This window comes from Bubalus bubalis, chromosome 4, assembly GCF_019923935.1.
Source record: "Bubalus bubalis isolate 160015118507 breed Murrah chromosome 4, NDDB_SH_1, whole genome shotgun sequence".
Taxonomy (NCBI): domain Eukaryota; kingdom Metazoa; phylum Chordata; class Mammalia; order Artiodactyla; family Bovidae; genus Bubalus; species Bubalus bubalis.
This window is the reverse complement of record NC_059160.1, coordinates 149,036,829-149,062,124: the sequence shown is the minus strand read 5'-3', so window position 1 is coordinate 149,062,124 and position 25,296 is coordinate 149,036,829. Positions and strand designations below refer to the sequence as shown.

The window sequence follows — 25,296 nt, the reverse complement described above, 5'->3', positions numbered from 1 at the left end:
TCTGGTTCCACCACTTCATGGCAAATAAACGGGAAAAAATAGAAACAGTGACAGACCTTATTTTCTTGGGTTCCAAAATCACTATGAACAGTGACAGCAGCCATTAAATTAAAAGACACTTGCTCCTTGGAAGAAAAGCTATGACAAATCTAAACAGCATATTAAAAAGCAGAGATACCACTTTGCCAACAAAGGTCCAGATAGTCAAAGCTGTCGTCTTTCCAGTAGTCATGTATGAATGTGAGAGTTGAACCATAAAGAAGGCTGAATGCCAAAGAATTGATGCTTTCAAACTGTGGTGCTAGAGAAGACTCCTGAGAGCCCCTTGGACAGCAAGGAGATCAAACCAGTCAATCCTAAAGGAAATCAGTCCTGAATATTCACTGGATGCTAAAGCTGAAGCTCCAATTCTTTGGCCACCTAATGCGAAGAGCTGACTCACTGGAAAAGACTCTGATGCTGGTAAAGATTGACGGCAGGAGCAGAAGGGGGTGACAGAGGATGAGATGCTTGGATGGCATCATCAACTCAATGGACATGAGCTTGAGCAAACTCAGAAGACAGTAAAAGACAGCAAAGCCTGACATGCTGCAGTCCATGGGGTCACAAAGAGTTTGACAAGACTGAACACCACCACCACAACCATCACCACAATCAATTTTTGAACATTTCCATCACCCCAGAAAGAAACTGATTAGCAGCCCCCCCTTCATTTATCCCCAACTCTTTCCCACCTCCATCCAGCCTTGCTGCTAAGTCACTTCAGTCGTGTCCAACTCTGTGCGACCCCATAGACGGCAGCCCACCAGGCTCCCCCATCCCTGGGATTCTCCAGGCAAGAACACCGGAGTGGGTTGCCATTTCCTTCTCCAGTGCATGAAAGTGAAAAGTGAAAGGGAAGTCGCTCAGTCGTGTCCAACTCTTAGCGACCCCATGGACTGCAGCCCACCAGGCTCCTCCATCCATGGGATTTTCCAGGCAAGAGTACTGGAGTGGCTTGTCATTGCCTTCTCCGCTGTTCTAAGCTAGAAGTTGCAAACTAGTGGCCTTTGTGCAGAATTTGAGTCAAGGGTGATTTTTGTTTGGTCCTTAAAAAAAAAACTTCACAAAGATTCAAATTTTTGACATCTCTTAAAATATCAAAAGCTTTGGCCATATGAGACCTGAATCTCAGTAAGAAAACAATGTGTAGGAACCCCAAATGTCCCATATCAGGAGTATACTTTCTGCATCACTCCCTAAAATGTTAACAGCCAGACCATTTCACTCATTTCTGTCACTGTCTGGTCCCTGTGGGTATCAGAGTTTTTCACTCCTATACTAGGCAACCCTCTCAGTGTCTACACAGAGTTAAAAGTTCCTAAAGCCCCTCTTAGAAATTCCTTATCCAACTCTTCTCTAAATATTTTCTAAAAGTGCTCTTATGAGAGCTATGAGAAAGACTGAGAAGTATTTATATCAGGAATGACAAAATGGGAGTGCATGGGACAAGTGCAACCCACAGACCTATTTTATTGATTATCAGGAAAATCGGGAGACATTAGGCCCTGTTTCCAGGTGGCAACAATAAGCTGAAGATAATAACAGTATTCTTCAATCAGGGCCTGTACTTTTCAGTCGGCCACAGTCTCTACCACTCCCTGGTGCCCTATAACCCCCCTGATTCACTCGTTTTCTACTTGACTCTGCAGGTATTTGAGTTTGCGGCACCTGACATAACAAAAAGACTCCATTCTTAATTAGCACAGTACACAAGGCAAGCTCCCCAATATCAAGAGAGTCATGTAAAATTTTACCATGCCTCAGATATTTCACTAATAATGAAACACCTCAGTCACTCCCCAATATATATCCACTTCAAAAAACAAAAGAAAATGACTGGAAGGAATTACATCATGGAGAGTAGAACTTCAGATGATTTTATTTTCTTCTCAATCCTTTTCCATACTTTTCAGATTTTTTTTAAAATGAGTATGCAATGCTTTCATAATCAGAAAAATATAGATTAAATTTTTTAAACATGTCAACAATACTGTTGGTATGAAACAATCCATAAAGTAATGAGACAACACCAGCACCTAAAAGGTTCAAATTTTGACCAATTGCCCAAAACTTAAATGTGCATCAATAAGAATACAACCGAACAGGTTAAACAGCAGGTGAACTACATCAGTGGCAAATTCTAATGTCAAACAAGCTCACATGATGCAACATACTTTCCTTAGAACTCGGGTTAAGCTGCCTTGGCAGCAGTTGCTTGTTTTAACACAACATGAGACTGTGTGTATCAATTAGGCTAGATAAATGTTAGCAGAGCAGCCTTGCTCACCAGATCTCTTATTTATGAAGATACTGTGGACAGTCTTCCAATTTGCAAATACTGCATTCTCTCCCTCAACTCCAGATTCTTCTGTGGACACAACCATGGACACCTGTGCACTGGGCGGCCACCAATTTCTTAATAACAAGAAAGCAGGTCATCAGCACAGATAACTGTCCACCACCCACTTTATCCCACAATTAATTCAAAAAGATCTTTCATTCTTTTCATTATTTATTCGACATATCTATAAACTAGTCCTCTGTGGCTCTATTAAGGTGACTAGCTCCATGGATTAAAAACATGAAAAAAAAAAAAAAAGGAAAGCTAAACATTGCTAAAAGAAATCAGGTCAACTCTACCGCCTATCCTATGTATCTCAAACAAGATTATAAGGAAACAATACGTACGAACGTGCTTTGTACACTATGGAAGTGTTATCAAATGTAGGCTGTCTCTGTGCCATACATGTTTAATCCCTTAAAGTATCCTAGAGGGCCCATCAGCATCAAAACAGTCTTTAGGACTTCCCTGGTGGTCCAACGGTTAAGAATCCGCCTGCCAATGCCGGGGACATGGGTTCAATCCCTGGTCTGGGACGATCCCACATGCCATGTGACAACGAAGCCCAGGCGCCACAACTACTGAGCCTGAGTACCCAGAGTCCCTGCTCTGCAAACAAGAGAGGCCACCACAATGAGAAGCCCTCGCACCTCAATGAAGAGTAGCCCCTGCTCACCGCAACGAGAGAAAAGCCCACACAGCAACGAAGACCCAACACAGCCAAAAAAAATAAATTACTCTTCAGGGAAAAAAAAAAAACCAGTACAGCCTGTATTTTCCTCACTGCCCTCTAACTAAATCTGCTTTTCCCAAGCATTCCACAGAATACACTCTTATTTTTCCTGTTTTTCTACTTTAATAGCTAGAATTGCAAATGTGTTTTTTTCTTAACAGATTTAGTTCATTTGTAATACTGTCCCTATGGAAAAACACTGTCTCCAAACCAATTTGTAAACGAATTTTGAAACATCACCCGTTTTTATGTTGGAAAACTGGGACCAAGGGCCCATCCTAGACAGTAACATGGATAAGTAGGAAAAGAACTGGGGCTTTGGAATGAATCTTCAAAGTTTTAGCTGCTTAGTCATGTCCGACTCTTTGTGACCCTGTGAACTGTAGCCCACCAGGCTTCTCTGTCCATGGAATTCTCCAGGCAAGAATACTGGACTGGGTAGCCATTCCCTTTTCCAGGGGATCTTCCTGACCCAGGGATAAAACCCAGGTGTCCTGCATTGCAGGCAGATTCTCTACCACTGAGCCACCAGGGAAACTGTTAAAACTAGTTCTGTATCCTGGGGCAAGGAATAATCTCTTTGAGCCTGAATCTCTTTATCAGTAAAAGGGAAAAAGTAAAATGTCTCTCATGGCTGAAGGATGTAGCAATACACATTTAATCACCTAATACATACGCATCTGTCATGGCCTGGAAAGATAACAGATACTAAATATATATTAGTCCCTTTTTCTTTCCCTCTGCCATTGCAGTACTCATTTGGGACTTCCATTTTATCCTTAAAAAAATTATTTTTAAATTAAGAACATGCTACAAGTCAGGAGCCCTTTACTACTTCATTAAATCCTTTTAAACAACCCTATGAGGGAGGTACCACTGCTATCTCATTCACAGATGAAGAACAGAGGCACGGAGAGATTAACTGACTTGCCTAAAATCACTCAGTTGCGCAGTTCAGTTCAGTTCAGTTGCTCAGTTGTGTCCGACTCTTTTGAGACCCCATGAACTACAGCACACCAGGCCCCTCTGTCCGTCACCAACTCCCTGAGTTTACTCAAACTCATGTCCATTGAGTCGGTGATGCCATCCAATCATCTCATCCTCTGTCATCCCCTTCTCCTCCTGCCTTCAATCATTCCCAGCATCAAGGTCTTTTCAAATGAATCCGTTCTTCACATCAGGTGGCCAAAGTATTGGAGTTTCAGCTTCAGCATCAGTCCTTCCAATGAATATTCAGGACTGATTTCCTTTAGGATGGACTGGTTGGATATCCTTGCTGTCCAAGACTCTCAAGAGTCTTCTCCAACATCGCAGTTCAAAAGCATCAATTCTTCGGCCCTCAGCTTTCTTTAGAGTCCAACTCTCACATCCATACATGACTACTGGAAAAACCATAGCTTTGACTAGATAGACCTTTGCTGGCAAGTTATGTCTCTGCTTTTTAATATGCTGTCTAGGTTGGTCATAACTTTTCTTCCAAGGAGCAAGCATCTTTTAATTTCATGCCAGCACTCACCATCTGCAGTGATTCTGGAGCCCAAAAAAATAGTCTGCCACTGAGTTTCCACTGTTTCCCCATCTATTTGCCATGAAGTGATGGGACTAGATGCTATGATTTTAGTTTTCTGAATGTTGAGTTTTAAGCCAACTTTTTCACTCTCCTGTTTCACTTTCATCAAGAGGCTCTTTAGTTCTTCTTTGCTTTCTGCCATTAGGGTGGTGTCATCTGCATATCTGAGGTTATTGATATTTCTCTCAGCAATCTTGATTCCAGCTTGTGCTTCATCCAGTCCAGCATTTCTCATGATGTACTCTGCATATAAGTTAAATAAACAGTTGTGTCCTACTCTTTGAGACCCCATGGACTACAGCCCACCAGGCTCCTCTGTCCATGGAATTCTCCAGGCAAGACTACTAGAGTGGGTAGCCATTCCCTTCTCCAGGGGATCTTCCCAACCCAGGGATCAAACCTGGGTCTCCTGCATTACAGGCAGATTCTTTACCATCTGAGCCACCGGGGAAGCTGGCTTAAAACTCAACATTCAAAAAACAAAGATCATGGCATCTCGTCCCATCACTTAATGGCAAATAGATGGGGAAACAGTGGAAGCAGTGACAGACTTTATTTTTTGGGGATCATCATTGCAGAGGGTGACTGCAGCCATGAAATTAAAAGATGCTTGCTCCTTGGAAGAAAAGCTACGACCAACCTGAACAGCATATTAAAAAGCAGAAACATCACTTTGCCAACAAAGGTCCATATAGTCAAAGTCATGGTTTTTCTAGTAGTCATGTACAGATATCAGAGTTGGACCATATGGAAGGCTGAGCACCAAAGAATTGATGCTTTTGAATTGTGGAGAAGACTCTTGAGAATCCCTTGGACAGCAAGATCAAACCAGTCAATCTTAAAGGAAATCAACCTTGAATATTCATTGGAAGGACTGATGTTGAAGCTGAAGCTCCAATACTTTGACCACCTGATGTGAAGACTACGCACTGGGAAAGACCCTGATGCTGGGAAAGATTGAGGGCAGGAGCAGAAGGGGGCAATAGAGGATGAGATGGTTGGATGGCATCACTGACTCAATGGACACAAGTTTGAGCAAACTCTGGGAGATAGTGAAAGACAGGGAAGCCTGGCACGCTGCAGTCCACAGAGTCGCAAATACCATTATTCAGTGTTTTTCAAAAATGTGGAAGACACATTCAATGATGTCTCAAGTTTTCTGCTGTAATTCTGCATGATTTTACAATTCTTTGGAACTTTCAGATGGCAAGAAGGACAAGAAAAACTTAAAGTTCACAACAGGCAAATATAAACCATCAAGATGAAGTTTAAACAACTGATGTTGTTTGATTTTCCTTCCCAGAAGTTGGAAGATTTACACAGCAAACAGGGGTCAAGCTCATTAGGGCTTCAGTTGCTTAAGCTTCTTAACTGTTACTTGCTTAGAGATGATCAACTGAGTCAACCTGGCTACAACTAGCTTTCAAAATTGAACCAGGAATGATTAACAATATAGCCCTTTTAAAAAAACACAGTACAGTCAAACTTGAAGTAGTAACCCAAAGACAAAAATAAGTATTGTTACTACTGTTGGGAACCATCCTGCTTGGTAACTGGAAATTATTCAGAGTCACTTTCAGTATAGTAATTTAATTTGGCTCTAGGCTGTAAAAGACACTCTGATCCATTCAATTAGGGCCATAAGTAAAACTATTCTATTTCTTACTTCAAGCTACAAACACACTTCTTACAAGCAACCAGAACTGGAAATTCAATGTTTTGTGATATTAATGTGTCAAATGGTTAAGGCTCCCAATATAATGCTTATAGGAAAAACTCCTGTGTTATAGTACCTATAAAACCCCCAAAGTTTTACCTTTAGGCTTTTCTTAATGTTTTTATTTTTCTTCTCAACTACTATAAATATAATTTAGTGAGATTATATATGGGCTGAGCACACTTAGTTTTAAACTTGTTGAAAAGTGAAATAAACTGGCCTGAGATGTATAGATAGAAAAAAGTTATCAACCATCTACAGCAACACTAGTCATGTTTATGCCTTTTGCAGACTGCATTTCATCACTGTTCTTCATATAACAGTAACAAATTAGACAAAGCCTTGGTCTAATCAGTCTAATCAAAAAGACTTTGACAAGAATATTAAAGTCAATTTCCTTTTGCTTCATTTGCTTCCTAATACAAACTATCTATACTGCAGCCTAGATATCTATCTGTTCAGCAGTTGCCACAGATAACTAAACCCATTAGGAAGTTCTGGCGCTACCATCTTAGGAAACTTATTCTCAGTTGGGCAAAAGGAAGAAATAGAATTGAGAGAATTACACTACGATGAGTCCATTCATCCATCTAGTTTTTTATTTTTTGTTTGTTTTTTTTTAAAAACTAAAAACAATGCTGGCAATGCACCTAAACATTAAATTACAATCTTCTTCTCTTCAGTCCTTACTAAACATCAAGTATTCTCCTAATGGTTCATTACAGGGCAATAAATGTCTATATTTAGTTCATAAATGGAAGTCATCCCAAATTGAGAGTTCGTATGGAAAGTATGACAGAAGAAAATCCCTGGAGATTTTGATCCTAGAATCTTTACTTGCCAGTAATAGATGAGAGTGAGAAATTAGTAGACAACTCTCAAGAACAGGTAATATTAAAGCCTAATCTAGGCAGGTAGCTTTAAGAAAAGGGGGGCGGGGAGATGATATGGAAGGATCAACAAAACACTACTTTAAAAAATGATGAGGAAAAGGTTTATTTCACAAACATAATAAAAGAGGTCAATTTCCAGGGAAGGGGGAAAAAGGTGATTTTTGCATTCCCATTCCTCAGTGCCTGCAGTCGAGTTCATGACTGAGGAATTTGCCTTTCTGTGGAAGCTTTCAAACAAACAACCCAAGTTAGAATTTCCAGTTCCAAGATAAAAGTTCTCGGGTAAAATGTAGCTTTTATGTTTTGGTTTTAGAGATGCAATAGATATGGCAGTTATAGAGGTGATGTTTATTTATTTATGGCTCCTTTCACTCCAGAGAATTTTCAGCAGCCTTCTCAAATTAGGAAAGAGTATTCATCCGTGTACATAGATATATCATTGCCCTCAGAATTTAAAAATCACCCTGCTGATTGTGACTCAGAATTTATATCTATCTTTGCTTGCTCTGACAGAGGAAAATATTGCACTGCTACAAATACAACCAATTCAACATTCTAGGTTCTATCAAGTGTGAGCATCAGAGTCAGTGGGAACACTACATGTTTCTAGACCTCAAATTTGGAAGCTGGGTGGAGTTGGAAGAAGAGGGGTGCAAACAGACAGGCACACAGTACAGCTGCTCCGATTCATGGTAGTATTTGATAGGAAACATGGCCACGCCTCGTGGAAACACAGCAAAATTAGAGACTAATTTCAACTAAGCAACCTAAATAGAGCTTCATGGAGAAAGTGACATCAACTCTGGACCCCTTTTAAACAGGAGAGGAAGAATAATTCCAGGCAGTGAGAATAATGCAAACAATAATGATAAAAAGATGTGGGAAAATACTTGCTTATCTCTTTTTTTTTACTTCAAAAGTTGTACATGTTCACTGTTAGAAGACAAACATGAATTAGGTTAAGAAAAACAAAAAATTTTAACCTCAAATCCCACGACTCAATCCCACCACATTTTAGTATATGCTCTTCCACATATAAAATAATACAAAATGGGATCATTCTAAACATATCTGTCTGCTGTTTTGTGCATAACATCTTAGCATACAAATCTTTCCATGCCATCTTGGAATACACATTGGAGTAATTAAAAACCATTGGCATACCTGAGTTCAAAGGTAAGTATAGTCAGTCCTTCCTTTACAGACCTTTCTTTGAGCTTCCAATTTCAATTAGATCTTTTCTTTCTGTCTTCTCTAGAGTTTTCCTGCTTCCACATGAGATCAAAAAAGTGTGGATACAACTTGCTGTGTCAATAAAATTGTTGACTTCTTTGAAATTTGATAAGGATTCTAGTTATTCTGTCATGCAGTTCAAAGTGATTTTATTTGCATAATTAAAACTGGCCCTGCCACTTACTAGCTCAAGGTTCTATGCGCCTTAGTTATCCCACCTATAAAATGGGAATGATAAGCACACAGTATAGATAAAATAATTGAGGATACGTAAAATAGTTTTTAAAACATTTGTTTTACTGACATATTGTTGAGAATACTATGAATCCAAATGTAAATTACGTAATAAAGACGCTCTCTCTAGAATGTCCCCTCTTTATCTGCATCCCTCCCGCTGCTTGAAGGCAACCTTAACCATTTTTAATGGTGGCTCTCCAACTCCTGTGTCTCACTTGCTGATCTATCTCCTCACCACTACCAGGGATGTCTTACTAAAGCTCAAAACTATCCATGTTAAACGTCAGCTTAAAATCCCTCCATTGCCTAAACATCCAGGGCTTAGAATGTTCATGAAACAGAGTTCATGAACATAATATAACACGAAAATAATTCCCTTTCTAAAAATTATCCTATAAATGTACCTGCACACATATAAAATGGCATATCTATGTCATTCACTGCCACACTGCCTGAATTAGTAAAAGATCATAAGTAACTTAAGGTACTTCCACAAGGGTCTAGTTAAATAAACTGTGTTACAACCATCAGTGAATCATTATGTAACTATCAAAAGAAGAGAAAGCTTGTATGGAGCAAGTTAAAAGGATATACTATTCAATACAGAAAATATTCCCAATATCTTATAATAAGTGTAAATGGACTATAACCATTAAAAATTGTGAATTACTCTACTGTATCTATAACACTATACCTATAATATATAACATTGTACATCAACTATACTTCAATTTAAAAAAAAAAGGAAGATAGGACTTCTTTGGTGGTCCAGTGGTTAGAACTCTGTACTTCCACTGCAGGGGCCTGGGGTTCGATCCCTGGTCAGGGAAATAAGATTGCTCATGCCACGTGGTATGGCCCAGAAAGAAAAAAAATGTAATTTAAAAAAAAGAGAAAGTTCTACATAAACTGATAAGAAATGTTCTAAACAGGTTGCTGCTGCTAAGTCGCTTCAGTCGTGTCCGACTCTGTGTGACCCCATAGACGGCAGCCCACCAGGCTCCCCCGTCCCTGGGATTCTCCAGGCAAGAACACTGGAGTGGGTTGCCATTTCTTTCTCCAATGCATGAAAGTGAAAAGTGAAAGTGAAGTCGCTCTGTTGTGCCCGACTCTTAGCAACCCCATGGACTGCAGCCTTCCAGGCTCCTCCATCCATGGGATTTTCCAGGCAAGAGCACTGGAGTGGGGTGCCATTGCCTTCTCCATCTAAACAGGTTAAGGGGGGAAAAATCAAGGAACAAAAACACAGTAATAGGTCACCATTTGTATAAGAGGAATACAACTGCCTGAATATGCATAACTATCTCTAGAAGCACACTCAAGACATTTGGTCTCCTTTATCCATTAGTTTCCTCTGAGGAGGGAACCAAGGTGGCTGGAATTCAAGGGTAGGATGGAGACAATTCACTATTTTAAATTCTGAACCAGGGTAAAATTTTCACTTATTCAAAAATTGGAGGTTTGTTCAGTGATTATGGCATGTAAGTCCCTTCACAAACTAGCACAATCTACCTTAACAGTATCATCACTAAAGCTTCCCCACTCCCTATGGCACACTCACACTCTTCTATCTTTTCATTCTCTCTGCTCAGAAGGCATTCCAGGTTTTCTCTGGCTAGCGCACTCTCTCATGCTTCAAACACTGCTTCTCTGTAACACAGAATGAACTTTCCCTCTTGTCTTCTTTCCACCTTACTCTTTAAAAGGTCCTTCAGACTTTGATTACAAGTTTGCTCCCTTATATTAGAAGTTGGGTTTGCAGTCCCCCATGAGTTCGTCAGTTTATACCCCTCGGGGACAGAATCCAGACCTCAGAAAGCATTAAAAGTGTGATAAAATAGCAGCATTACTTGCCTTAGCCAAATGCTGGAAGCCAAATGTGATGAAATGGAATATTATTCAGCCTTAAAAAGGAAGGACATTTTGATACTTACTACAACATGGATGAAATCCAAAGATACATTGCAAAGTGAAATATGCCACTCACAAAAGAACAAATACTGTTCTTACAGTATGATTATACTTACATAAGGTACCTAGAGAAGTCAAATTAAGTGGGATGGAGAGTGGAATTGCACTTACCAAAGAAAGAAATGGGGAGTTAGGGTTTAACGGGTACAAAGTTCCAACTGAGAAAAATAAAAGATTCTGGAGATCATGGTGATGGCTAAACAAAAATGTGAATGTACTTAATGCCACAAAATGATATACTTAAAAATAGTTAATACAGTAAATTTTATGTATATTTTACTACAATAAAAATTTTTTAAAAGAGGAAAAAAAAAAAAAACAAATCAGTGACTTCAACAGTAATGATTTCCTGGCATTTCAACAGATTTTATAAGTGCCTTTCTACTCTCATAGTTCCTTACACTCCAAGATGTTTTTCATCAAACAAAATGAAAATAAAAGCAATCTTTTTAAAAAAGTATGATGAAAGAACAAGAGACTACCAATACTGACAAGATTTGAAAAAGATACGATTCTAAAAATGAAAAATACTGCCATTTAAATAAAAAACTCAATGGCTGAATTAAATGGCATATTAGACCCAATTGAATGAGAACGAACAAACTGGAAGAGCTGAAGAAATAACGAAATGGAAAATATAAGCAGTTCAGATATACAGAGGATAGAGTGAGAAAATCTCTACGCTTCCAAAGGGTGAGAACAAAATGAAGAAAGGCAAAAATTCAAAGAGATGATAGTTAAGAATTTTCTAGCATTGATAAAAGAAACTGACCCTCAAAATCAGGGAGCCCAAAAAATCCCAAGAAAGATAAATAAGGACTTTAAAACTCACTAAGGAAAGAAATCATCATCTGGAGCAAAATAACAATTAGACTGATGGCAGATGTGAACGCAGAAAATACTGGAATAATATTTTCAAGGTGCTGGAGAAAAATTACTACTGGCCTATTTTTGTATATCCAATGAAATTATCTTTCAAAAAACAGATGGCAAAATAAAAGATATTTTCAGATAGAAGAACTAGAGTGTGTACTGCCCAAAGACCCACCTAAAGATATTAGTAAAGGAGAGACTTCAGGAAGAAGGGAGATTTGTTCACTGTTTCTCTTATATCACAAAGAAAACGGTGAACACATAGGTAAATGAGGGGGAAAGCAACAGTATAAGAGAACAACAGTGTCTAATTTACGGGGTGAAAAAAACAAGAGAGAAACAAAATCTCAGACAACCATATATAAGGGGACAGTGGGATTACAAATACTTTGCCATTTTATTCAAGTAAACAGTAAAGGTGCCAATTAATTTAAGATTTTGAAGCTAAATATGCATGTTAAAAAATTTCCAGAAAACCAGTGAAACACTAGAAATAATATAGTTTTTTCTAACTCACTATTTCTTCTGGCGGGGGACAGGGGCAGCGGGGGAGAGAAGGGCTGTGCTGGGCTTTGGTGTGGCACAGGGGCTCGGCAGTTGCAGCACACCGGCTTAACTGTCCCAGGGCATGTAGGATCCTAGTTTTCCAACCAGGGATCAAACCCACATCCTCTGCATTGGAAGGTGGATTCTTACTCACCAGGGAAGTCCATCTATTACTCTTATATTGATGGCACATTTGAAGAGATTCTATCCTTCCTTTCAAGCTAGAGATACTAACCTTTTCCAGTATCCAGCATAATATGTAGTCATTAAATATTTGTTAAATCAATTTGGCTGTTCCAGAACAAGATGAATTCTATCTCACAAATGCATGATAGTTTTCAGCTCCACCTATAAGAGCCAATTCCATTTATTTTAATGACTACCCCTTCAGTGTTTTTATTTTTTAGAAAATAGGATAATGAATGCTTGGAATACAGCTCAAATCCTAAGTCTCAATTTTTGCTTTTAAATTGGGGTGGGTACCCTCACTATTGCTCCAAATAAAGGAGATATCAATCATAAATTTAGATGTCTGATTTAAATCGCGAGAAACTGGCAATCAAAGGCTCAGGCACCTAAACTGTGAGATATATTTTCCCCACAGTTGATAAAACTGTATATTCCACAACATATGGAATTCTATGGAAAGCTTTCACTGGCACATTGCCTTGTTGAGTAAAAGTTAGGAGTTATACTTAGACATTAAAAAAAAAAAATCAACATTGCCTTTTCATTAGACTAACATTTAAAATATAACTTAAAAACCATGTGAAAATATATTAATATATCTAACACTCACTGAGCTCTTACCTGTCAGGCATAGTTCTAAATATTTTTATTAACTCATTAATCTTCACAATACTATACTCTAAGTCAGATACTAATATTAGCTTTGTTTTACAGAAGAGGACTATGAGAAACAGAAATTAAATACTTTCTCCAATGTTATATATGTTGTAGGTGTCAATCAATGGCAGGATTTAAACCTTAAGAGTTTACTCTTAACCATTATATTCTAGGCTGAATTACCTTGTGTGCGTGCATGCATGCTAAGTCACTTCAGTCATGTCTGATTCTTTGTGACCCTATGGACTGTAGCCCACCAGGCTCCTCTGTCCATAGGATTCTCAAGGCAAGAATACTGGAGTGGGTTGCTATACCCTTCTCCAGGGGAGTACCTTATATCTATATCTGATTTTGGTATTTGCTAACTCATACTAGATGCACGTTGCCAAAGCTGTTCATTTACAAAGCATCAAAACTAATAGAGAATCCCAGACCCACGCTATATTTTTATTTACATTTACATACCCTGCATGATTCTATGCTGAAAAGGATTATCCCCATCTGCACTCCAGGACTCTATGCCTAGAATTTATTCATTCAGGAAACATGAATTGGATGATCCTACTGCATGCAATACCCCATGCTAAGCAATGATTTACAGCTGCTTTCCTAATTGGCAGCTAAATTTTGCCAAGATTCACCCACTCATGATATACATTTTTCCAAAGAAGCATAGAACAGTCTGGGGGTAGGGAAGCAGCAAGTGGTCTTCCCTCTTGTTCATTCAACAATCATTCCTTATGACTCTTCTATGTGTCAAGCACTTCGATGGGTGCTGGAAATTCAGGGGCAAACACAGCAGAGCCAGTATTTGCCCATGGGACTCTAGAGGGAAAAAGATGTTAAAGAAGTAATCATCACACAAATAATGACCTATAATTTTAAATAGCACAATAAAGAAAAAAATAATCATATGATAGAGGGACCTAACATAGTTTTGAAGGCAGAGTCAAGGAGGTCAACCTTTGACTTTTTAGAGTCAACCCTAAAAAGCTGATATTTAATATGGATTAACAGAAATGATCCAAGTAAAGAACAGCTTTACTTCGAAATCCAAGTAAAGAGTAGCTCAGGCAGAGGGAACAGCCCATGTGATGGCCCACAAGCAGCACCCAGCTTTGAGGAAATGAATACCCACTGTGCCTAGAGAATCACAGGAAGAGGGAAGCTGAAGCCAATGATCAGAATTCTTTTCCTAACTGGGGGCACACCACCTGAGTGTTCTGCTGCTAGACCACTCATACTTTCTCCATGGCTCCAAGGAATAAAAACTATTGTCACCAACACACAACCCTTTAAAGTAAATAATTTAAATTCCACAATAATTTGATGCATGGAGAGAATGTAGATAAGCTAAATCTTTTATAAGATCATAAATTTCACCTGTGTTTTAACAACTTGAGGCCACAGACCATATCTGAGAGTTGGACCATAAAGAAGGCTGAATGCCAAAGAATGGATGCTTTTGAATTGTGGCACTGGAGACAACTCTTGAGAGTCCCTTGGACAGCAAGATGAAACTAGTCAATCCTAAAGGAAATCAACCCTGAATATTCACTGGAAGGACTGATGCTGAAGCTCCAATACTTTGGCCATCTGATGTGAAGAGCCGACTCATTAGAAAAGACCCTGATGCTGGGAAAGATTGAGGGCAGAAGGAGAAAGGGGACAACTGAGAATAAGATGGTTGGATGGCATTACTGACTCAATGGACATGAATTTGAGCAAACTCTGGGAAACTGTGAAGGACAGGGAAGCCTGGCATACTGTGGTCCATGAGGTGACAATGAGTTGGACACAACTTAGTGACTGAATGACAACAAATCATTCAGAACACCAGGCAATGTGCATAGCTAGAGTCTGATAACTAATTTTGCTGTTGAGTGACAGCCATAGAATAAGAAAATTGAGTGTTACTAGAAATTTACCGGCACATTCGGATATCCTTATCTATTTGAATTAAATGAATAAAAACTTGTTGTCCACCTTACAGATAAAAGATGATCCAGTTCTCCAGGGATGGGGTGGGGACACAGAGAAGGCTGGAAATACAGGGAAGCTAGATAAGTTGCTAGTTGGTCCCTCAACTTTCAAATCTAAGAACCAATATACCATTTTTCTTTCTTCACAGAAAGCCTACCTATGGGAATAAATTAAGCTTATTTCAAAAGAAGGAATGACTTTGGCTTGGACTGTGGCCAACTGCAATGAAATTCAGCCACTTTCCCCTTAAAAATCATTCAACTGGAAATCTTATCAGTGGGAAATTCTCTAAGGGCCAAGACTCTATTTTCTGCAACTTAACAATACTTGTAAAACATTTTTAGTTCTAAGATTCACTACCTCTCATCCTCTATACATACACACATCCCACATTCATACCAATCCAAAAAGCTGACTTCTGATAGAAGTAACAGTTTTTGGAATCTAAAGTTCCAATTATGTAACCAACACAATATAATACTTATGAATCTGTTTTTCCAGTGGTCATGTATGGATGTGAGAGTCGGACTATGAAGAAGGCTGAGTGCCGAAGAATTGATGCTTTTGAACTGTGGTGTTGGAGAAGACTCTTGAGAGTCCCTTGGACTGCAAGGAGAGCCAACCAGTCCATTCTGAAGGAGATCAGCCCTGAGATTTCTTTGGAAGGAATGATGCTAAAACTGAAACTCCAGTACTTTGGCCACCTCATGCGAAGAGTTGACTCATTGGAAAAGACTCTGATGCTGGGAGGGATTGGGGGCAGGAGGAGAAGGGGACGACAGAGGATGAGATGGCTGGATGGCATCACCGACTCAATGGACGTGAGTCTGAGTGAACTCCAGGAGTTGGTGATGGACAGGGAGGCCTGGCGTGCTACGATTCATGGGGTTGCAAAGAGTCGGACATGACTGAGCGACTGAATTGAACTGAACTGAACTGAAGGGCAGAAGAGAATACCAAGTCATCCAATGGAGGCAAGAGATAGTGAGCTATCTTTATCATCATGAATAAACCTAGGATGACTAGTGGCTACAGTGAACATCAAAGCACAACACATTTATCACAGGAATACTATGAGCACGAGATGGGATAAGTGTGCATGTGCACTCAGTCATGTCCGACTCTGTGCTACCCTATGGACTGTATGGGCAGAGGACCCACCAGGCTCCTCTGTCCATGGATTTTCCAGGCAAGAATATTGGGACCAGTTGCCATTTTCTCTTCCAGGAGAACTTCCAGACCCAGAGATCAAACTCCAGTCTCCTGCATCGGCAGGCAGATCCTTTACCACTGCACCACCTGGGATACCACGATAAGGACAACACTGGGAATATCAAGAAGAATATAACCAGTCTTTGCCCTCCAGAAACCAGCAGTCTTAGAGGGAGACAGCCTAGGGGAGTAGGGAGAGAGAGAGTAACAAGCACACAATCAATCAAATCAATTATCTAAAGATTGATGACCCAGCATATAAGAACAGAAGATCTACATAGTTTTACCAAGGGACTGGAAAGAAAGCAAGCACTCCCTAACTGCCTATATCTAATTATACAAGTCCTCTTTTATTCATTACTCTATCATACCTTATCCCTTTGTGTACATATAATGCACAAACTTATTCAATGTAAAGACCCCATATCTTTAAAGAGGATGTTGAGATTAGAGGTTCTTTCCGGACCCAGCCCATTATTTTGAACTTATTTCATTCGCCACTCACTTAAAGAGCTGTTGCTGCTGCTGCTGCTGCTGCTAAGTCGCTTCAGTCGTGTCCGACTCTGTGCGACCCCACAGACGGCAGCCCACCAGGCTCCCCCATCCCTGGGATTCTCCAGGCAAGAACACTGGAGTGGGTTGCCATTTCCTTCTCCAATGCATGAAGTGAAAAGTGAAAGTCAAGTCGCTCAGTTGTGTCTGACTCTTAGTGACCCCATGGACTACAGCCTACCAGGCTCCTCCATCCATGGGATTTTCCAGACAAGAGTACTGGAGTGGGGTGCCATTGTCTTCACCGAAAGAGCTGTTAGCTAAGCATTATGGCTCCCCAAACAGCACATGGCAGTGAAAATCCTGGGTAGTTATAACAGACTGGGTTTCCTTGCTTTTGTTTGCAAATTTTTGAGCAGTAAAGTGAATTAAATGGTTTGGGAGGAGGGGTGTTAGTGGTGGGAAAGGGATAAGAACTGGTGCATCTATATATAATTAAGTTTGTATTTATATCTGTGGAAACAAATGGGTTTGGAGTAGAGGTAAAAGACTGGAAAAGGCTGAGAAACACTGTAAGAAGACTGTGACTATAGATTTTTATAAATTTCAACAATAAAAAGTATAATACTGTTGTAACAAGAAAAACCGTTCTTTTTGAAAGACTATATGAAGGCTCAGCATGACAAAAATAATTATTGATAGTATACTATTCACTAGTATTATTTTAAATGAAAGATAAAATAGTTTAACTATGATAAAAATACAAATGAACAAAAATCCTCTACTTATATATTTATTTCAACTTCCTTCCCTAATTAACTTTTTTTGTAAATTATTAAGGAGAAACAAGTAAGATAGCCTTCCTCTCATAACCATTCCCAACAGAAACTGAATAAGAAAATTACAGAAAAAAAATCAGAGGAGTAGTCACCTAGATAACTCGAAACTTATGTTATCTGAACTTAACTGTCTGTGTGGCCCAATATACCCAAATGTATACTGTAAGGATTCTACAGGTCCAGACAAGTAACAGAAAGACAGATGAAAGCCTCCAGTGGGAGGTCCTTTCTCACATATATAAACTTTCATCTCTGGGTGTTTCAGAGTCTTATTACAGATTTGAACTTTACCCCTTAAAGCTCACTCTGAAATATTTATACTACATAGCACTGAAGGCTGTTGGAGCTTAAAAAAGCCAAGGCTAAAGTTTGTTTTCTTCTTTTAGTCCTTTTTATATGGGAAGATTTAAAAGCAGACTGGCCTGAAAGCAACATGAACTGACAGAATAACCCTTTCTCAGCAAGAGTCCTGAGCACGGAGCATTATCCTAGAGAGAAAACTTGCTGGGATACCAACTGATCTCTGACATTTGCTCTTTCCATACGGCTACTTCTTTTGATACTGCTCTAATGCTGGTTTATTATGTAAAAATATACCCCACCGTCGTGACCATGACACAAGGTTCACTGAAAAAGTTGGGCCGCAGATCAGCCAGAACACAAAAAAGAATCAGATCAACTTTCCGAAATCTTTGTCTTCTGCCATATGGTTCAAGGAAATAAAAATCTTTTAATGAGGCATTGATGACTCATAGTATGATACTGCACTATAACTAGCAGAGCTCCAAACACTATATCAACCCCTGGACTAAACTGTTAAATTTTAAAAAGACAAAAAAATTCAAAAAGAATGCAAAATCTCAATGCCACTTTCAGACAGGAGGCAACATATTCGCACATTATGAATTTAGTAAGTGGCCTGCATAGTTGAAATGACTCTGAAACAGAGAACCACAACCCAAAATAGCCTAACACTTTTGTTATCTCAAACAATGGGCAGTTAGCCATTCATTCCTCCCTCTCAGTATACATTCTACTTGTTTCAGATGAGGCCTATTATAAATTTGAAGAGACTGTTCAAATTCAGTACACCAGATGTTTAAAAGCTGGGGATGGAAGATATTTGCCACACAAAAATTTCTATTATAATATTTTGTGCATAAAAAAATGAATGCTATGTATTTAGTATTTTTTAAGTTATATTTCATACCTATTACCAACTTGACACTGGAAATAAAGATGCAAACACACAGACATGGTCCCTGCCATTGAGAAACCTTCAACCCAGTGAAGACAAATACTGACCAAGTATGATGGCTGTCAAAAGAGAAAAACAATACCCGATATGCTGGCTGTATACTGTATTAAGATGTTCCCATCCTACCCTCTTTCAAGGTGTGCCAGCAAGACCAGGAAGTTGTCAGAAAGCTTTTAAAATAATGACCCTCTCAGTTGTGATATGTATAAAACATAAGTATTATAGATATATATGTGTGTGTGTGTAAAAATAACCAGTAATTAAGTATATAAAATTACCAGACTACTCTTTTAACAAATATACAAGAAATATTAAAATCCAAATTAGTCCCATATCTATAAAAGCAGTTGCCTTAAAGCCATCCTTACTCCTGACAAGGGCAAAAAGAGTCAGCTTAGGATACTGTGATTAACAGCACAGGACTTTAACTTTTATTTTGTCCATAAAATATAAAATAACTTTTATTTTGTCCATGAAATATAAAATAACTTTTATTGTGTCCACTGTTATACCAGTGCTATTTATAAAACAGCTTTAGAAAAGCCCAACTTTCTATAGTGTCAGTATATATATATAAACCAATACTTAAACTGGGGCTCCACTAAAATTATAAACATAGTTGTAGAAACACAGTCTCCAAAACTCTTCCATTCTCTCAGTCATGAGCAGATTTAAGTCCCATTTGTATATCTCTTTTGATCTGTTCCAAATGAAACTTCATAATTCCCCAAAGAACCCACAAGCCTACTTTAAATACTATTTAAATATAAAGAAATCCTACAAACCTACTTTAAATACTATTTAGTTCTAATAGACTTCAAGCTAAGCAGCTAAATACACTAGAAAAAGTCTTTATCTTTCACAGACATAAATACTTTTGTACTATCTGTATCTATTTTTTTTTAAGCTGCAGAATTAAATGTCGCTGTGAAACAGAACACTACCTTCACATCATTTTTTTAATATAGGCCCTTCACACAGGCCATGCCAAAGCCAGGCTTTAAACAGATAATCTTGCCAGATCCAGGACAAGTGGACACAGCATGGTAAAGTGAAAAAAGCAGAGGGTCCAGAGTGAGAGAAACAGAGTTCGAGTCCAAGCTCCACTACTAAGCAGCTGTGCCACTGCAGGCAGGTTACATAACTGATTTACAGTATCTTCATCTGTAAAATTGGGACCATAGCAATATCTACCTTAAAGGATTGCTATGAGATTATATATATGTTTATATGAAAGCATTTTATAAACTATAAAGAATTATACATTCTTATTATTTACCTTAATTTTTCCTTAATATAGGAATGAATATTTCCATTTTAAAAATTAGAAAATACAGAATATTAAGAAAAGAAAGATCACCCATAGCCCTGTCACCCAAACACTGCTATCTATTTTAAATGAAGTAAGTCCAACATCAACCAAAAGAAATTAAAGTAGGAATAATTTCAGATGTTAATACAGATAACGTATTAACAACAAAATAAACTGCTGATTTCTTTTTAAGAACAGAACAGTCTTTCCCATCTATCAGTTTAAAGACAATGCTGCTATTTGTCCCAGAGCTGGTCCCAACAGGGTATGATATATAGGTGAGGCTCATAAAAGTCAAAGCCACAAAACTCCCAAAATAAATATTTCATGAGCCCCAAGAGTAATTACAACACATGCCCTCAGATGCAATGGAGAAGGCAAAGTGTATGAACCCCATTAACAAAACTGGCATGACTTTACGGTCACAAAGACTCAGATTTCTATGGGCCACTTCAATGGGAAAAAAGAAAAATTTATATACCATGCTACAACACAGACAGCCGAAGACTTCTGAATTTTTCACATTGCTTTTAGAACTTGTACCCCTCCTCTATTTTTCCTTTCCCACCCTTCTTTCTCCTAGGTCCCCTCTTTGTTTTATTACTGCATTAGAATCACTCTCTGTGTTTAAAATGGCCTTATTTTATACAATGGAATATTATTCAGCAACAAAAAGGAATGAATTTCTGACACATACTACACCACAGATGAAAACATTATGCTAAGTGAAAAGTCAGACACAAGAGGCCACATATTTTACGATTCCATTTACATGAAATGTCCAAAATGTGCAAATCCATAAAGACCGAAAGCAAATTGATGGTTGCCTAAGGCTGGGGTATTAGGGGATGGGAGAAAATCAGTGAATGTAATGAGTATGAAGTTTCTTTCTGAGGGAACAAAAATGTCCTAAAATTAGACTCTGGAGATGTTGTACAATTCTATAAATACACTGAGAAACACGGAATTGTACACTTTAAATGAGTGAATTGTATGATATGTAAATTATATATCAACAAAGCTGTTTTTTTAAAAATGATCTTATTCACTAGAAAAAAGGACATGTAAATAATCTCATCCTACCCTCTCTCTAAGGGTGGAGTAAAAGTGATGACTCAATTGTGATGATACATACATAAAGTGACCAGACTACTTTTACTTAACAAATTATATGAAAAATTACAAATCCAAATGTTTTGCTTAATGATTCCCTAAATCAAAACTTGGTCCTCCCTCAGATTCTCAGTAATTCTATGCCTCTGTTTAGGTAGTCCTTTCTACCTATAATGCCTTTCTTAAGCTAAGCTAAGCTAAGTCACTTCAGTCGTGTCCGACTCTGTGCGACCCCAGAGATGGCAGCCCACCAGGCTCCCCCATCCCCAGGATTACATCTTTAAATGTTCAAATACCATATTCTTTAAGGCCAGTTCAGAGGTTACCTTCTCCATAAAGTCTTCCCCATGTTCTCAAGAAAAGTGACCTCATCTTCCTCTGAACTTCCATACATCACTTTCTCTGGGCCACTTATAACTTTCAATCCAATATTATACTTACTCTGGCCAACATAATACTTACTGCTTTGATGTTAAAAGGGGGTTCTCAATAAATACCGATCTGATAAGTGGATGACCACTGCTTAACAATGTAGAATTTCATCATCATTGGGTATATTTTCATTTTGGAAATATTCAAAAGTCACTTTAGACTCAAAAATAGTAGTAAGGTTAAGCAATACCCACTTCAGACAAAATTTTCTTGACCAAAATAAAACAAATTTATTTGTATATATATAATCTGTTAAAAAAAAAAAAAAAATCCCAAAGAGAAACATTGGAATAGGGATACAGCCTCCCAAGGTAATTGAAAGAAATGTGAATTGCATACATTTTGGAATACTTGTTCAAAAATCAGATTCATTAGAGGAACATCACATTTCTTCCCTGAGAGTTCTATAATCAGGCTCTACTAATACTTCTTCTACTGTATTTCTAAAATAGTTCTATTTCCTGCTCCATTTTGCCTGCCAAACCCAAAGTCCTCTCATTTTCTTCATGACCAACCAATTTTAGTCTCCTAATTTATCTGCCTTCCCATAGTTCCTTCTTTCCTTCAACAATATCAAGCCATCCCATGTGCCAATGTTAAGGGTAGGAACTGGGGAGCACATACATATCATATGCGACACAATCTAGTTAGGAATTTGACACATGTACACAATTCATCACAATATTCAGTAGCAAATACACAAGGGCCACAACAGTCACCCAGAATTCCAAGCAATGGGTAAATCCTCTGGGCTCCCCAGAACACAATCTATACAGTTTCCCTCACACACTCTTATCCTCACCCTTTCATTCTTTTTCATTTTATTGAACTTCTGTTAAACTGCCCATACAGCATGCACCAACTTCAGCTCCAGTTTCTCTCCAGCTTGACTCCCTGAGCGAGTCAAGACAATCTACTTGCTGTAACCTGGCAGTGACTTAATCACAAGTACTTTTGTTCACCACTGACTATCAACACAATCCTCCTCACTTTCTCTCTGCTAACTCCTATCAAATTTCTTCTTTTGTAATGTATTGGAAAGTATGTAATAATTTTGTTTTTAGCTTATCACTGCCCTCGTTTCTTCTGTGTTTGTCTCACAGAATCTATTACAATGTTTACTAAGGGACTGTATCACAGCCATCTATGGAGCTTCTTAAAAACACAAAGACCTTGACCCAACCTCCTCAGTAAGTCTGGGATGGGAGCTGGACATCTTTATTTCTAAAAAGCCCCACTGGTGATTCTAATGCACATTTCAACCTGAAAACCTGATTTATTAAAATGTTCCCTATACAACAGACATTCAATTCTTATTAATTCATGCACTGAAGCTCATAAATAACTTTTCTCTAAATAGCCTAGCCAGATATCAGCCCCTAGACTACACCAGCTCTGTTCCAAGTGCAACATGTGGTTTTAAGATTTCATTTCCTGAAGTACTCCTTGGAGGGACACTATTACCTTGTCTCTTTACATTGTTTCCTATTTGTTGAAAAATGGAGGCCTGGAATGCAGCCATGTTAGACAACACTACATAAGAATGTACTCTGGAGCCTTAGATTAAAATTAGTTATAAAAAAATAAAAACAATGTAGAACTAGACATTTTGAGTGAACACAGTATTCTTCCTGAGTACAGTCTAACTAAATCTACAGGGAAAACAGATGGGGAATTTGGTCAATAGTGTCTTCTAGTTACCAGTCTCCTGAACTGGGCCCCTGAAGACTGAGGAAGACTTTCAGCAGCTGAAGTGCATTGAAGTGCTCTAATCAGATAAGGAGCCCAAGCCGCACCCAGACTCACAGTGGCCTCCCAGCCTCCTAACTACCCTGACACACTCTATTTACACAGCTCGGTGGGGAAGCCTTAGGAACTTTTTCCAAAGTTGCTTCTCACAGGCAGCAGCCTTCTGAGTCACCCACCCAGGGTGGGAAAGAAAAGTGTGATATTAGCCAGCGGGGTGTTAGGAGACTGGGCACCTCTTTTCCCATTTCAGAAGCGGGCTCCGCCTCGTCCAGGAACCACCTCAGTTACGAGTCACCGCTGTGGGCGACAGGGGTCTGCGGAGCCACTTAGCCATCCAGGAAAGTTGTGGCTTGGGGAGGAGACGCCCCGTTCTTTCCTCCGGCAGGGGCCGCAGATCCCAGATTCCACAGGCCTCTCCCGGCAGCTCCATCTTGCTTCCTGTCAGGAGGAGGGGCCGAGGAGGGCCCCTGGGTCTGGAAAGGCCCCAGGGGGAGGAAGCCGTGTGACAGCAGGTAAAGCCAGGTGGAAATCTCCACAGGAGTTGGGGGAGGGGGCGGGAATGAAAAGCAGCGGGGTTAAGCGAAAGGGGGAAAGGGATTGGTGCTCACGAATTATTGCATAAAGAAGTCACCCGGCGTTTGTGAGTGCCAGAGGTGTGAGCAGAAGTAGACTCCTCAGGAAGGGAGGAGACAGACATGAGGGATCAGTAAGACAAGTGGACAAAAGGGCCGGACCCGCGGAGCTCTGGGAAGGGGTGGTGGGTGAAGCAGGTTTCAAGGTGAGGGTCAGAAGTATCAGAAGGGAGAACAACGTGGCTCCTATTTAAGACTCCCTGGAAGGAGAGGCAGGGAGTCAGTAGAGGAGCCCGCCAGCCCAGAGGCCAGGCTGGGGAGGCCTAAAAAGGAGCTGAGAGCAAGGCTGTCAACGGGAGGGGCGACAGCCAGCTGAAGGAAAGGGGCTATCAGACAACCTAACACCTAGCATTTACTGAGCGCTTACTACAAGTCATAAGCTGGGCTAGGCACTTTATAAATACCACCTCACTGAACGTTCACAAGAAACCCGCAGGGCAGGCATTATTAGGATTGTCCCCATTTTATAGATGAGGAGACTGAAGCTCAGAGAGGCCCGAGGGCTCGCTCAAGGTCAGGGAGCGGGGGAGTCAATATTCAAACCTGAGGCGATCTGGCTCCCGAGTCCACGCGCAAACTCACAGGCAGTGACCGGGAACCGTGAGGCGAGCCAGGACCCCAGGAACGTCTCCTGCCCCCGATCCCCATCCCAGGCCCAGCGCACTCACCCGAACGAGGTTGCTGACCGCCGCCTGCACGGCGGCCACAGGCGCGGTGAGGTCAGGGATGGCTTTGCCGTCCACCTCGCCTTCCTCGTGCATAATCACCAGGTGCGAGATCTGCTGCGCCACCGGCTCCAGAATGCTCTCAATCGTGCGCGTATGGAACACCGGCATCGCGGCGGCGAGCGGGGCGGCGAACCGCGGGCTACAGAGAACTGAGAACCAGGGGCCGGGGACCCGCACGGAGACGGACTCGGAGCAGCGACTACAGAGTCGGGGCTTCCCTCAGTGTAACCAGCCTCACGGGCGCTCCGCCCGCTCGCGTCGCCGCGCCCAATGGAAGCTCCGCTCAGACCCAGGCCTCCACTCCTATTGGTCCCTCTTTGATATGCTCCGCCCCCGCAGCCGCGCCGCCAAGACCCCGCCCCGCCCCCATTCCCAAGGGAGGGGCCTGGGATTGGGGCTGCGCCGCAGGGATTGCGACCGGATTCCCGAGCCCTAACGCCGGGCGCTCCTTATAAGGGCATGGTGGGAGCGGAGCGAGAGGCTGGAGCCGGGGGCCCCGCCCCCGAGGCCGCCTCCCGCGTCGGCTCTGCAGAACTCCGCCCCT

General features: G+C 40.2%; 1 protein-coding gene across 4 annotated transcripts in view; it reads right to left on the bottom strand.

Moving 5' to 3' along the window:
- Window positions 1-25,072, bottom strand: part of VCL (vinculin) — a 108,830-nt gene extending 83,758 nt beyond the window's left edge. The window contains exon 1 of one of the 4 annotated variants that reach the window (XM_045165555.1): window positions 24,693-25,072. In XM_045165555.1, coding sequence (XP_045021490.1) covers window positions 24,693-24,860 — 168 coding nt within the window. In that variant the 5' untranslated portion in view covers window positions 24,861-25,072. The remainder of the gene's footprint in view (window positions 1-24,692) is intronic. The other 3 variants (XM_045165556.1, XM_045165557.1, XM_045165558.1) reach the window with 3 other exon arrangements.
- Between the last annotated feature and the right edge of the window lie 224 nt (window positions 25,073-25,296).